Source organism: Takifugu rubripes, chromosome 7 (genome assembly GCF_901000725.2).
Source record: "Takifugu rubripes chromosome 7, fTakRub1.2, whole genome shotgun sequence".
Taxonomy (NCBI): Eukaryota; Metazoa; Chordata; class Actinopteri; order Tetraodontiformes; family Tetraodontidae; genus Takifugu; species Takifugu rubripes.
In genome coordinates, this window is record NC_042291.1 from 13,021,315 (window position 1) to 13,036,367 (window position 15,053).

General features: G+C 45.5%; 2 protein-coding genes across 3 annotated transcripts in view; one reads left to right on the forward strand and one right to left on the reverse strand.

Moving 5' to 3' along the window:
• The first annotated feature begins 182 nt into the window (after positions 1-182).
• cpvl (carboxypeptidase vitellogenic like) lies at positions 183-3,704 on the forward strand. The gene is made up of 13 exons (XM_003966108.3): positions 183-340; positions 451-629; positions 710-831; positions 1,461-1,572; positions 1,661-1,719; positions 1,811-1,890; positions 1,967-2,033; positions 2,108-2,230; positions 2,316-2,447; positions 2,576-2,671; positions 2,782-2,955; positions 3,057-3,239; positions 3,322-3,704. The coding sequence occupies exons 1-13, from the start codon at positions 333-335 to the stop codon at positions 3,418-3,420; spliced, it is 1,434 nt and encodes a 477-aa protein (XP_003966157.1). The 5' UTR covers positions 183-332; the 3' UTR covers positions 3,421-3,704.
• Positions 3,705-3,875: 171 nt separating this feature from the next.
• creb5b (cAMP responsive element binding protein 5b) overlaps positions 3,876-15,053 on the reverse strand; it is a 33,200-nt gene continuing 22,022 nt past the window's right edge. The window contains exons 7-10 of one of the 2 annotated variants that reach the window (XM_029838535.1): positions 8,402-8,719; positions 7,350-7,577; positions 7,016-7,124; positions 3,876-6,409 (exon numbers count right to left, since the gene is read on the reverse strand). In XM_029838535.1, coding sequence (XP_029694395.1) covers positions 6,255-6,409; positions 7,016-7,124; positions 7,350-7,577; positions 8,402-8,719 — 810 coding nt within the window. In that variant the 3' untranslated portion in view covers positions 3,876-6,254. The remainder of the gene's footprint in view (positions 6,410-7,015; positions 7,125-7,349; positions 7,578-8,401; positions 8,720-15,053) is intronic. The other variant, XM_003966107.3, reaches the window with a different exon arrangement.

Sequence of the window (15,053 nt, forward strand, 5' to 3'; positions counted from 1 at the left end):
AACGCGTTTTTTCTTTTTCTTGTGCGCTTTAAAAACAACTAAAAACAACTTTTAACACATGTAGAAAAAGCTGATTTTTTTTAAAATATAGAAAATAACTTGAAACAAAATTTGATAGTTCATCTAGTTTCTCATATTTCTTGTCTCAGCTCGGCCGAAGTCCATCGTTTATTCATAGGACGCATCACGTGATCCGACGTGTCACATGATCTACTTGGATCAGACCATGTGACACTGTCGCAATTGTCTGTTGCTCTGGTTGCAGCTCCGAGAGTTTAAACCATTTAATGTGTAGTTTTAATGTTTGAACTGTGCTTTTTAAATCGCCATTAATGATGAGGTGAGTTGCTGTCCTTTTTAAAATGGATTCCAACGTGACCTCTTGTTCTTCTCTGGCAGAACCGGTTTTTGTGCAGGCCTGCGCTGTTTAGAACTTGTCTGTTTCTGCAGGCTTTTTTGGGGAACCCTTGCTCTCCTGCTGCTCTGCTTCACCCTGGACTCTGCAGAATCGCGGGGCTGCTCGGCGTTTTTCTGCCGGAAATCCCACCACGTCAGGCCGCCGAACGCAGGCGACCCAGGTTCCCCCCTCTTTCTCACTCCTTACCTGGAGAAGGGCGCCATAGACGAAGGTACGATGCGCCCGCACAGCGCAAACGGCCCAAACGGTTGCGTTTTAACGATCGTCACCTGATCACCTTGTTGCTTTCAGCCAGGAAACTGAGTCTGGTTGGAGAGCTGCCAGGAGCTAACGTCAAGAGTTATGCTGGATACCTGACTGTGAACCAAAAATACAACAGCAATTTGTTCTTTTGGTTCTTTCCTGCACTTAAGGTAGGGTCACCCCCCCCCCCCCGTGTACCCCAAAGGTCATGCACAGTATGTCTTTACGTGACAAAAATGTTGTGTCAGAAATTGTGTGGTTGTTTTTATTGAGCTTCAGGTTTTGGATCCAAGGAAATTCCCTCCGCCACTGGATGATAAGGAGATACAACAGTTCAATATTTAGTCAGCTGCCATCTCGGCCTGATAGTGAAGTCTGTTTAGTGTCAAAAACATTCTTTTAAGTTCAGTCTGAACTAATTATGGGTTTAAAATGGATGTTTTTTGGTGTTTTGGGGTGTTTTTTGTCTCTAACTGCAGCCTTGTAAATTCACAATCCACAACACAATCAGCTGTGCATGTTGACTTTAGTCTCCTTTAAAATTCTTCCAATGTAATGCAAATTAAGTTTGTGAGGACCTGTTCTTCTACTAGATTTGTCAGTACACTTCCTAATACAACCACTGCCACTTAATAATACTAGGATTGATTTAACTTTTGATTCAAATTTAATGACAGGAAAACAGGAAATGTGCAAGGTATTCTCATTAGGCTCTTGAACGGTCTGCTAATAAGTGTACTGATGATGTAAAGTTGCCACTAGGTGGTGCTGTGCTCATGTGTTCCTCTCTGATGGACAGGCCAGTGAGAAGGCTCCAGTTCTCCTCTGGCTGCAGGGTGGACCTGGTGGCTCCTCCATGTTTGGCCTCTTTGTAGAACATGGCCCCTACGTGGTGTATAAGAACATGACAGGTAAGAGGAGATTTGGCTCCACAGCAGCGCACGTGCATGAGTAACACCTGGAGCATTCTCTCGCTTCCCCCATCTTCGTTTTTCGCAGTTGGATTTCGGGATTTTGCGTGGACTTCCAGCTATTCCATCCTGTACGTTGACAACCCAGTGAGTGTTTCCTCCCAATAAAAAACTCCCGCCTTGTCTGTGGAACATTTTCCCACATTTGAATGTGTATTTATTTAATTTTTTGTTAAAGGTCGGCACAGGTTTCAGCTTCACTGATGACGACAGGGGCTTCGCTCGCAATCAGGACGACGTTGGCAGAGATCTGCACTGGTAAATTGTCACGCGCACATTCCTGTCGATGTCCTCAACTCCGGCGTTTGCAGCTGTTTTCTCCTCTTCTCTTTAGCGCTTTGACACAGTTCTTCCAGATCTTTCCCGAATATCAGTTAAACGAGTTCTACGCGACTGGCGAGGTGCACTTTTGTCACTTTAGGTTTTCTTTAACATTATTTGGTCACATCAACGTTAATAACCCCTCCACCTGCAGTCTTACGCGGGGAAGTACGTTCCTGCCATTTCCTACTACATCCACAAAAACAACCCCACTGCCAAAGTGAAGATCAACCTCGTCGGAATGGCGATCGGTGACGGACTCTGTGATCCAGAAACGGTTTGTTAATTACCTGATTTAACTAAATACAGCCCGCCAGGTTTACTTAGAACTCTGGTAAGTACTAAGCTGTGGTTCTTTTCAGATGCTGGGTGGTTACGGCGACTTCATGTACCAGACGGGCATGATCGATGAGCTCCAGCGGCAGTACGTCATCAAGCAGACGGACCTCGGGGTCACGCTCATCCAGCAGCAGAAGTGGGTGGAGGCCTTTCAGGTAGGAGGCTGACATTTGCTGCCTGATCTTTATCAGGGCTGTTTGTGAGGTGTTAGTGCCAGTTGAGAATAAATGTTACAGTTAATGGAGAAGTTAAGTTATTTTATTTCCTCGAAATCTTACTTCAGGTTTTTGATGCACTGCTGAACGGTGACCTGGATCCAAATCCCTTTTTCCAAAATGCCACAGGCTGCACTAACTACTACAACTACATGGAATGTCAGGTAAGAGCTATGCAGATCTGCTCATGGGGCATTTTAGAATGGGCTCAATTTTACTGGTGACTGTACAGCAGGGGTTCCTCCTTCATCTGGTTTATTCTTGTGTACCAAAGGAGCCCGAAGACCAGGGTTACTACTCGCCATTCGTAAATCTACCACAAGTGCGGCACGCCATTCATGTCGGGAACCTGACATACCATGATGGTAGCGATGTGGAAAAGCACCTCCTCGAAGATGTCATGAAGAGCGTCAAGCCGTGGCTGGGCGTCCTGATGGACAACTACAGGGTGCGTTGGTCGGCGTGCAGGCAGGCAGTGCTGCCGCTTTTTAACAGAGAGGAAAAATCTGTCCTTCGTTACTAAATTGCTGAATTTTTCCATGCGTCCAGGTGTTGATGTACAGCGGGCAGCTGGACGTTATCGTGGCAGCGCCATTGACAGAGAGGTTCCTGCTTACTGTCAACTGGACCGGAGCGGCTGACTACAAAACAGCGCCTCGTTTTCACTGGAGGGTTCAGCCCAGTGACACGGAGGTGGCCGGTTACGTCAGACAGGTCAAAGAGTTTTACCAGGTGAGCGGATATCAGGTACAACATTCTGAGGTGTGTCACTGTTTTGTGATTGTTAATTCCTTTTTTTTTTTTTTACATGGAGATCATCATCCGTGGAGGTGGACACATCCTTCCCTACGACCAACCGGCAAGGTCATTTGACATGATCGACAGATTCCTGTCGACGCGTGGCTGGTTGTAAACATACTTTTGGTGCCGTTCGAAGCACATCCACTGTTGATTAACACATAAATCTTGTGAATTTCATTACTGTAAATCAACACATTTTGGGGCGACTTGAATGTAGACATTTTAAAGGTTAATGTCCTGTCTTTAAATGAAATGTTTGTGTGGTTTTATCATATTTTGTTGATCATTTCTGAAGACAGTTACATTTTCACAAACATACTCGGTACAGCCTCCACCAGGGGTCGCTGTTGCGTCTCTTACAAGAAAGATTATTAAATAAACGAAAATCAGAAACTACATTCATGAACTGGGAATTTTATTTTACTTTCTTAAAGCTGATGTGTTTAAAAATGTATTTTCCTTGCTGATGAACTACAGAAAAAGATGTGAACTGATAACTCCTGCTTATTTCATCAAAAATCTATGGAGATGTCCAGATGGTTCAATAATTGATGATCATACTAAACCTTAAAAGCATCTCACAGTTTAATGAGCAGTTTTGTGCGAGAAGCATGTACGGACAGACACCGCTGGCATTTATCATGCAGCTTTGTCGCTCAAAAAAATTGACCGACATCTCTAGATTTAAAGTACGTTACAGAACAAGTGCTTTATTTCATACCGTAATGTAACTGCAGTGATATTCTTAACATCTGTACAAATGCAAAACAACACAAAAATGGAGATGTAATTACAGACACACAAAAAAATTGTACAAAGTTATGCAGGTAAGAATGGATTCATCAGTTCATTACATATAAACAAAGTGTTTAAGCGTCGACACGAGCCTCGACTTGAAAACAAAAGGCAACAAGTGCTTTGAGAACATTATTTACAGCATGTACCACACATTTACTCTCTTCAGGATGAAAGGTGGTTGAATGACGGGTACAGATTACAAGAAATGAAAGATATGTACAATATTTATACTTTTACATTTAAAATAGTACAGTTATAACATCATATGTATAAATTTTTCACCACCCTTCACAAACCCACACAGACGCACTCACACTGCACCTTTCATCCGTTCTTTACGTCTGCACCTCCTGGAACGCATCTTTTTATATGTATGGGGTATGCAGTGGACAAAGGCAGGACTTCTGCTGTTCAACATCATCCAGTTTTGAGTGTATGTGTGTGTTTTTGCACACTTGCAATGCTCTAACAATCGAAAGATGGTTTTAAATGGAGACAAGCTCGGTCGCAGAGACAAAGCCCTTTTTTAATTCGATGCATTTCTGGGTATTTTCAACACGCACGGACTCTGTTGTTGCTCAGACCACTGTTCATCCTTCATCTTTAACAAACATGTCGGTTTTCTCAATTTAATGAAAAAAGAAGGGCAAAACGCTAATGGAGCAGGCTCATTTCAAGCAAGTCTTGTCCTACAATTCTGGTCCCCTTATCTGTAATTCATGCCAGGCACAGTGATTATATCTAAAATTCATCGCTGGTGTGGATAAAAGGGAGGGGGGGGGGGGTGTCACTGAGAATTACACTGACTTTAATATGGCTATTCTACCCTCTGGCATGACAGAGGACAAAGTGCATAGACAGCATTATAATCACTCCACCTGTCAGTGGAATGCATTTCATCCACCCTACTGCAATAAACACAGTGCATTATGGTCCACATGCTAATGTATCAACATTCCTGGTCGCAGCAAGGACAGAAAAAAGCCATTTTGGTCAGAGGAGTTACAAGCTGGAAGGAAGTTTTTTGGCCTACACAAGAGGCCTGAGAAGGAGGAAAGAGAGAAATCAATGAAAGGGGTCAAAGTTCAGATGGAATGCAGACGTTTTTCTCTTTGGTCAGCTGTCCTTACATGCAGCAGACATCCTCGACAAAGTGGATAACAGGAAAAGATGTCAATAATGCACTGAAACTGTAACAGACTAGGTTTTGCGATCTATAAGGAGCCAACAGAAGATTGTAAATAGTGTTTCAGGCACATTGTGATACTTTAGAGCAGACACACATTGCTCTTCTTGGGATTTAAAAAAAACAACTTAACTTTCTTTGCCCAATTATTGAACTTTGTTCTGTAGAGAAAAAAGACACTGAACAAAAACGTCCCAGCTTCACATGCGCGCAGACTCACAATTTAACGTGTGGACTCATATGCATTAGCACGCAGAGGCCTCGATAATTAAAGCTTGAGTTGGTCCTGGAGAAGATGAGCCGAGCTGCCTCGCTGGTATCACAGTGTTCAGTTCTGTAGCAATAACAGCATCGTGCGTCCTCGGGACCGGAATAGCTTGGCGGCGCCGCTCTTACTGCGAGCATGTGGCGAAGATAATCAATACTGTCGTGTATTGCTTCCAAATGATCAAGTAAAAATCTTTAAGGACACCTCTGACAGGGAAAAGAGTAACAGTCTGAGGGAGAATACTCGCTTGCATATTTCTTGTCTCTGTCAGACAAATTCGTGGCAGCGACGTCGCACTCGTGTTTGCAAACACTTGTGATGTAATTTTTCAGTCCATCGCACACAGAGATGAAAGGTTTGCTTTAAAAATGACACTCTGAGGCCAGTTTCCCTCTCTTCTTGCGACATCATGCTCCTTTTGTACCATTACATAACAGAAAATAATGTCACTTAAATGCTGCATGAGATTAGCACATACTCCCTTTTGGCTGTACGCACAAGAAAGGGCAGAAACAATGGGGATCCTACACTCATTGATAAGGTCGGTCTATAAAAATAAATGTAGCTACTGTATATAAAGAGCAGCCTCACAGGCCTTTGAGGTTTTCCCTTGAGAGAGGGTGCAGCGCGTTCAGCTGAGACCCTCACGGTGTTTCGGGTGGTGTTATGGTCGAGGTTATAGTCCGTCCAGTCTCTAGTGGATGGGGTTAATGTCTGTACGGTGGTTGGTCTGCCCGTGCACGCTGCTGCCCACTACAGTTGTCGTGGAGGTCGTGATGGTGTTGTGCTGAATGACCTGCTGCTGGGAGCACGCCGGCGTTGGGCTGCCTGCCGGGCTGCTCTCTGGGCCTGGGGAGACAGAAGAAGCGTGCACATGCGTATGCTTTAACCTGTTATGTGAATAAAACACTTCAATTACCACACGGTTTTGGTTCGCAAGCGAATTACCCCAAAAAACGGAAAAGTGAATCACCCAATTCCATAAACACGTCTAAGGACTTTTGGACACATTGACAGTGACATTTGTACATAAGCTGGGCTGATGAAAGTCTGTCCCAGCCCAGTCTGGGAGCTGACTCTCCCATATAAAAGAACCATTCAGCCGCGTGTGAGCCTCATTTTCCTGTGCTAAATCCATGCAGGGAGGAGCTGTGTACCCACTACATGGAAAGGTGACTTGCATCCATATCAAAAGGTTGGGCTCTCGATAATTGGTAAAATCCATAGGAGCCTGACCTCTGACCTCTGTGTGTAAATGTCCCCTCAGATGGGAAAATGTGGGATTCATGTGGGATTCATGTGGTATTCATGTGGTATTCATGTGGGATTGATGTGGGATTCAGCCTAGTCTAGTCTAGAGTAGTCTGAGAGTACTCACGAGCACGTGTATGTGAGCGTCATTGCCTGTCTAGTCAGTCGTGCGTTACTGTGGCCGCGTGTCTGTGAGCTACTCACTGAGGTAACCTTGGGACTCCTTCTGCATAGTGGTGATGGGACAGTCCTTGTGTGTGAGGAGAAGCTGCTTGAGTTGGGTCACCTCATTCTTCAGCATGGTCACTTCATTCTGAGCAGCAGGAGACACGGAATTTAAGGACCCATCCAAGGAGTCGTAATAAAGGGAGACGACACTTTTATCCTTAATCAATTGATAACTACTGGCTTCTGTGTATTGATTTTCCCATCGCAAGCAAAATATTTTACACTTTATGGTCATCAGACTGACGACAGTTTAGCCCTAAAGGTAACTGTCTTTGCTTACGTGTGACAAGGGTTTCGTAAAGGCGTCTACCTGAAGCTGCATGTTGGTCTGAGTGAGCTCTTCTGCTTTCTTCTCTAGCGACATCACCCAGACTTTTCTCTTCTGTCTGCACCGCGTTGCCGCCGCTCTGTTCCTCTCCAAAAACTTCCGCCGCCGCTCATCTGGGTCTTCGTCCACCACCCGCCTGCGCCGTCCCCCACTGGGGGGTGGCGACTGCAGCGTCTGCGTGGGCTGCATCTGCTGTGTAGCGGGGGACATCTGAAACAGAGCGGGGGGGGCATTGGTGACTCTGTGTCCGCCAGCAGAAACCAACCTGCCACCTGTCTGCTGCATCAACCAAGCATCCATGCCGTGCCTCCTGCAGTTATTCCACGTCTGGCAACATAAACAACATCTGGCGGTGCCAGGGGCCCCGTGAGTCGGACCGTGGGCGTCGGGGGTGACAGGCTGAATGAGTGACTCGGTTGATTCACCAGCCTGCCCACCTTGTTAAAGAGGTGCGAGAAAGCAGTTTTTCCACTGCCCACTTCCGCTCAGACTAAAAACCGCCAGACGCAGTCAAAAGACCTGTTTCTCGACTGTACGTGCACAGACATATCTCGACAAATACTTGGCAACGCCGGGGCCTTTCAGTCCTCAGATCGTTACTACTTTACGAGAACGGCGGAAAACAGGCCGCTTTAATGGCCTCTGTGCCCACGGAGAATGTTGTTTTAATGCCTTCGTGATACATTGGGAGGGTAAAAGTGAATTAGCTCTCCTCATGTCTGAATGCCCCCCCTCTGTAAACGGGGAGACAATGCAAGGACAAAACCAATCCTGTTCATTTTTAATGCTCCATGCAAAACTTTTTTAAAAATCGATGAAAAACACAAGTATTGGCGACGTCGCCATGATGCCTAGAGCTACGGGGCAGCATGGATTCACAGTTTACACAGTTGCTTGTTTATTGACAAACTGCGAACTGATGCAGGATTTCAGACATTGATGTCAAGCCGCCATCAGCTGCCTTTAAAATAGTGCAGTCTCTGTCTTCAGGTTGTCTAAAAGCCTCAGCTCAGCATCAAATATCCTCTACTTACATGTGTGGCGGAGTGCATCGGCGGGTGCGGCGAGGTCTGGTGCGGGTGATGGAGATGGGGATTGTGGGAGTTGTGGTGGTGGTTGTGTCCCTGCGGGTGGTGGTGCCCGCCCTGCCCGGGGCCCTGACTGTGGTGGTGGTGGCCGTGGTGCTGGTACGCGTGGGGTGGAGCTTGCAGGTGCTGGTGTGGGTGCGAGTGCATGTGATGATGGCCGCCCTGCTCCTGTCGTGTTGACATCATCTCCATCATGTGGCCCATGGAGTTCATGTTGCCGTTGGTGATGGCACCAGGGTGGTGTGAAAGTGCGGCCTTCAGCCTCTGGGTAGACAAAATCAGACGTAGGGTTTGTGAACATGTGCACAGGCTTTCATAAAGGACGTCCACATCAGCCATTCTAAAGTGTGTTAATGTGCCGAGCGGGAAATGACGAATGGCTCCATATATAAATCCATCCCTATAAATCTATACATCAGGGGAACAAATCAGAGCCACTTAGGCTGCATGTCCTCTGTCTCTCCTTCAGCCCTGTCATCCTCTCGCTTTACCTTTCATGACTGCCGTCCCCCTTTCCATATTCATAACAGCTTCTCTTCCCTCTCCGCATGTGTGTCTGGCTGTTTGCCCATAAGATAAATCCCTTTGGTGTAACCCTCCCTCTCTGTTGACCCAGCAGGGGTTTTGTTGCTTCATCCGTGTGGTCTAGTTTGCCCTGAGCCAGCGTCTGAGGCACACCAGAAGAGTCTCACTCAATCCCGTGTGTTTACTGAAGGCGCCTCTCCTCACCTGTGGGTTTTCTTTGGGCATCTAATAAAGACGGCTGCACGACCAGAAAAAACCTAATGCAAATACGCACGTGGTAAAATATGTCAGGTTTCATCTGTTGTAGGCCAAGACTAGCGAAACGCCTTGATTATATGTGAACTGCATTTGGAATAACCGATGTAACTTCAATTAATGCACATGCAGTAACGACTTGAACCGTCGTTAAACCAATATTGATGTTAGTAAATTGCTACGAACACAACGGAAAACAAAGACTATCATTTCAAGGGCTGTTATGAATTCCACAAAGTTCTCTATTCTGGTTCCCAGTGTTCTCTTTCCTCTCTCGGCTCCCTTCCCCCTTCTTCCAGCTGCTGTCAGCGGGTCCACGCCGTGTCCAGGGCTCCATATCCTTTAACAACTTTCACATTCATGATTCCCACAGGGAATGGCATCCAGCTGGTCTGGATCACCACGTTAGGACACAGCCGAAGCCCCTCCACTCCTCTCTCACACTGTCCGTGAGTGGAAAGCTTTTTTTTCACCAGGAGGGAGGAGACGGTCAAATAAATCACGTTAGAAAGAGGAAAAAAAAGACAGTCCAGGTTTCTGTGGGGCAATATATACTGCATATGCCCCAGTTTGTATATATGTTATTAAAGAATTTACAAATACTTCAGCTTTACTAGTCTTTCCATAAACAACCTGCTTGAAACCGGCAGTGAAATTTTGACCTTGCCAAGCCTGTTTTGTGGGACGGCAGTTTCTGTATAACAGGGATGCCTGACATAGTGACAGAACGCTACGCTTCTGGACTTCTGCGCAGTTTTACTCATCCCTTTTTGAATGTTTACCTTTATGTGAGCTCAGCATAACCTTTAACCCCCGCCCCGTCAACCCCGCGTCAGTTGCATGACACTGGAGAACCGGCAAAGCGGGGGTTAAAATACCACAGGGTGTATACTAACAAACGCCACGGGAGGACAACGGCCTGCAGCTGTCCACAGCATTCTGTGTGATGTAACCGGCAGCAGGAAGAACCCTCTGACACCGCAGAGTCCTGATAAAATCACCATGCAGAAGCCAAAGTCGACAACGCAGAGAGACAGGTTAACGCTAGATGACATTCAATTATATTAATATAAACAAGCTCACAGATATCAATCACCATCACCGATGTTGACAAGGGCATCTCTGTATGGCCGGATGAACTCTATGGCTGAAAGTCCTCAAGGAACACCTTCACGTCAGCTTGGCAGAAGGCGCAGCAGAGGTGAGGCCCGACCCCCTCATGAAAGAAGAAACCAATCAGGCTTTGACAGGCTGCTGCCACTGACTCACGCAGCAGGCAATCGCCCGAATTAGTCGAACCGAAGGAAACGGCGAGGCCGTCGGCCTACCTGCGCACGTCAGGGCTTCGATGAGGACTGGGCCTGCCCTACTCTTTCTCAATAGCGGATGGGGGGAAAGGAAAGATAGGTTGAACCAGAGGTGAAGGGGGACAGTGAGCGAGAGACACCGGGGTTGAGAGATTAGATGGCTTCTGGAGTCTCCTCCCCAAACATCACATCAGCACAAGACAGCCAGCGCTCATTTATCAGTGCCGGAGTGAGCCTTCCAGCTGGCAGAGCAGCGCTATCTGTTTATTAATCGAATTAGCCGAGAGTGTCGGCACAGAGGCAGGTTACAGAGCCGAGGGGCCGCTCCACAAACAACTGAGATATTTGTTCTAGGTATGCATGCAGGTTCTACACGTGTATATGGTTTAAGTTTAGTAGTAAATTACAGATTACAAGGTCAATCAATGTCAAGAGTTAAAGAAAGAAATCATATGTCTATGAAAACAAAGGAGGAAGTGCTTTAGCTTTGAAGCCATATTGAAATCTCCCATCCTGCTATTCAATACAAAGGAAAAAAACTCACCTTGACAAATTTTCCAGTTAAATAACCTGAAGCTCTCTCTCAACTGAGGCCCAGTAATGCTCCGTGTGGAGTCAGGACTCCAGCTCAGTCAAAGCTAGGCCGGCCAAAACTTAAGTCTTAGCATCCAGAACCACAGTGACGCAACTGCAGGACGTTAGTGGAGCGATGATGAGCGAGCTGTGATTCCAAACACCTTCATTAGCTCCCTAATTGCTCTTTAACACATGGTTGTATCTCCCCAGACTGCGATGAGCATGGAAACTTAACAACCACGTGAGTTTTGACTTCAATAACACATACTTTACGTATATATTTCTCCCGTGGCAATAATAGCGGCTACGGAAAACAGTCATTATGTGAGTGAAGGTGTTAGCCTGCGGTGATCCGATCTGTCCTATCACCGTCTGTTTTGCTGTTGTTGAAATAATACAAAATAAGGAAAAAACGCAGTGGAGAAACAAGAGATTGAGTTATTCATGAGAGGCTGGGCTCCCTGTGAATACAACTATGAACTAGCATCTATTTGTATGTAAAGACATGCATCTGACATAGATTTGATGCATTCTGTAAGTGGGTGTGAAGCTGTAAGCCTATTGATTTTTCATTGTGAAAAGACAATCCCTGAATCAGCTTTTGCCCAGAGGGGTGCTGCCTCCTCTCAGACCTTTGCTCTCTGACCTCTCCACTCCCACTTCTCTCTCTCGCTCTCATTTATGTGGTTTCAGGGATAACAGGTGATCGCCCATTAATGATATTTATTAATGGCTGTTTTCTCTCGGACACCGGCGGGCTTTGACTGATGTCCCTTTGAGTGCTCTGGGCACATCCTGAGAACACACTCGGGTTTCTCTTGGCCAGATGACTTCATGTCTATTAACCCTGGGTGGAGGAACCGAGAGCACAGAGCAGGTACAAAGGGAGCAGACCACGCCTGCCTCAGGATGGGTAAATCAAACCTACAGAGGTCGGGGTGAGCACTTTTATTCCCCTTAAAAGTGGAACAGTGTACCATCACAGGACCTGTGGCCCTCTGGCGCCTTATTGCAGGTTGGACAGATTTAACCAGTCTGTGGAATCACTGTGTGGGGACACACCGTCCAACCTTTAAACATATTCAGATGTGTCCCAGCTATTAAATCTCCCTCCTTTTTGGAAAGACCTGGCTGATAAAAGTAAGAGACAGTCATATTTTTGGTGTTCAGAGTGTTTAAATGCACAGATTTTTACAGCAGAACACATTTTAAGTGTCTCTGTAATGCACAGTTTTTCTACATTGCTTTTCCTGCCACTCAGAGGATCTAATTTCTGCTCCTCGTCCATCCCCTCCATCACTGCCGCTGCCCACCAGTCCCTGTCTGCAAACCCACTCTGTGTCCTAAAACTCCACAACCCCATTAGTTCAAATTTTATTAGATTTCCCTGTCACCCAGAGAGATAGCAACATCTCCTGCTTTTCTCTCTCCATCTCTCGTGCACAAACACACATCTCTGCAATTTTACTGCAGTCGTTAAGCTTAACCGTTAATTCAATCTTACCGTTAGACAGAAATTTAACATTACAATTTTAGATCCAAAATGATGCCACATAGTTGGACAGACCCCAACATAGATGGTCCGACCCTGTGATTTGAGATCTATTAGGAGGGACCCCTCACACAAATGAAAAAAGAACGTAAATGTAGAAACCACATGCGTGCACGCACACATCAACCTACCCACACACACTTTGGCAGCCATTTTTTCTGTGCTTTTATATTAGCGTCTTTTGATTTTTCGAAACAAACGTAACCCTCATGGAAATCGTAAATCCCTATCCAATATTTGATATAAATTTCTTCAACCTAAATTTTTATCCATGGACCTCACAGAGTTATGACACCACATTCTGAAGAAACACACACACACACACACACACACACACACACACACACATACACACACACTGTCTCTCTCTGTCCCCTGTTCATCCACCCCCTCTCCCTCTTGCCTGCCAAGAGCTGGGGACTGTTAAACTGATTTCCTCGGGGAGTGGTGAGGCAGACAGTCTGATGGGAGTGCTGGGCTGTAATGTCACCCCACCCCACCCCATAACCCCAGCCCTTTTTTTGCGAGTCCGAGGCCAAACTGATCAGAGCCGGGACAAAAAGACGCCTCTCTTCGGTTCCAGATGCAAACGAAGAGATGGACACGTCCCAGCTGTTTTGCCACAGCCCGACGCTCTGGTGCTGTTGTGGTGCTCGGAGGAACTGTGGCAGTAGAGGCGCAGCGAGACACACGCCCTTTGAGAAGCATGCTTCAAAACATGTGCTCATGCACTTGGCAGCATCTCAACCCTGTCAAGTTAATGGATGGGCCTCTGACTCTGGACTGTATATCCCCTCTCTTCCCTCTATTGTAAAACTCCAGTGCAGCCTACGGGATTATTATTACTCCCACATACATCATTTGGGATGCAGATTTTACCAGCAATGAATATTATAATAAATGTGAATATACGTCTTTGTGGCACCGTCTTACGTGTCATCTGGTCAACAAAATTTCAATTCAAAGGTTCGATTATAAATCATTTGAAAGAAGCCTAAAATAGCAAAGTTCAAATTTATGTATTTTGGCCAAACTGAGTGGCCATAACTCAGCGTTTATCTGGTATGCAGTGCACATTTTCAGAGGCATTCCTATTTGATTTGGACTTTATATGATAGCAAAACAACACATTTAAGATATTTATATCATCTAATTTGACAGGATTCCTCTTGTGCTCCAACATGTCAAAATGGCTGAATTCTCCTTTCAGAGGAGAATTAAACCTCAACTTAACTTCATGTGTCAGTAACCGGCCACACCACTTGATCAGACTAAAAATCTCTGAACCAGCAGTTACTTTGGCACACAGTGACACCTTATTGGTCGTTTAGGCTCGCGGTGGCTGAACCAGTCCGGTCTGGACCCTTTGCCGATGGCTAGTTTACCCAAGCCTGGCTGTACCAGAGCCCAGTCCCATTCACAGGCCCTGGACCATGACCAAATGGCCTTCACATACACCTCTCATCAGCACCGCTAAAACAACACCCACTCATCCAAAAACAAACAGATGCGACATTCTGTGTGACAAACGCCACCCTAGCTCAAAACACCACACACTCTGATACACACATGTAGAGGCTTTTTATTATTATTATTATTATTATTAGTAGTAGTAGTAGTAGTAGTAGTAGTGGTAGTAGTAGTAGTAGTAGTAGTGGTAGTAGTAGTAGTAGTAGTAGTAGTAGTAGTAGTAGTAGTAGTGGTAGTAGTAGTAGTGGTAGTGGTAGTAGTAGTGGTAGTAGTGGTAGTGGTATTAGTAGTAGTAGTAGTAGTAGTGGTAGTGGTATTAGTAGTAGTAGTGGTAATAGTAGTAGTAGTAGTAGTGGTAGTAGTAGTAGTGGTAGTAGTAGTAGTAGTGGTAGTAGTAGTAGTGGTAGTGGTAGTAGTAGTGGTAGTAGTAGTAGTGGTAGTGGTAGTGGTATTAGTAGTAGTAGTAGTAGTAGTGGTAGTGGTATTAGTAGTAGTGGTAGTAGTAGTAGTAGTAGTAGTGGTAGTAGTAGTAGTAGTAGTAGTAGTAGTGGTAGTAGTAGTAGTAGTAGTAGTAGTAGTAGTGGTGGTAGTAGTAGTAGTAGTGGTAGTAGTAGTAGTAGTAGTAGTAGTAGTAGTAGTGGTAGTGGTAGTGGTAGTAGTAGTAGTAGTAGTGGTAGTGGTAGTAGTAGTAGTAGTAGTAGTGGTAGTAGTAGTAGTAGTGGTAGTGGTAGTAGTAGTAGTAGTAGTGGTAGTAGTAGTAGTAGTAGTAGTAGTGGTAGTAGTAGTAGTATTGTTTTCAAACAATACAAGTACCTATCCTATCCAGTGAAATCAGAGGGATCAATAAAGTACTCTGATTCTGATTCTGAAATTGTTATCACATGTTGGGAGTAACCAGTATTTGACAGACATT

Bases quoted from the DNA above. Each gene is read 5' to 3' on its own strand.
- cpvl (XM_003966108.3), top strand. The intron at 832-1,460 runs GTAGGGTCACCC...TCTGATGGACAG, and splicing joins GGTTCTTTCCTGCACTTAAG to GCCAGTGAGAAGGCTCCAGT. The intron at 2,956-3,056 runs GTGCGTTGGTCG...CCATGCGTCCAG, and splicing joins TCCTGATGGACAACTACAGG to GTGTTGATGTACAGCGGGCA.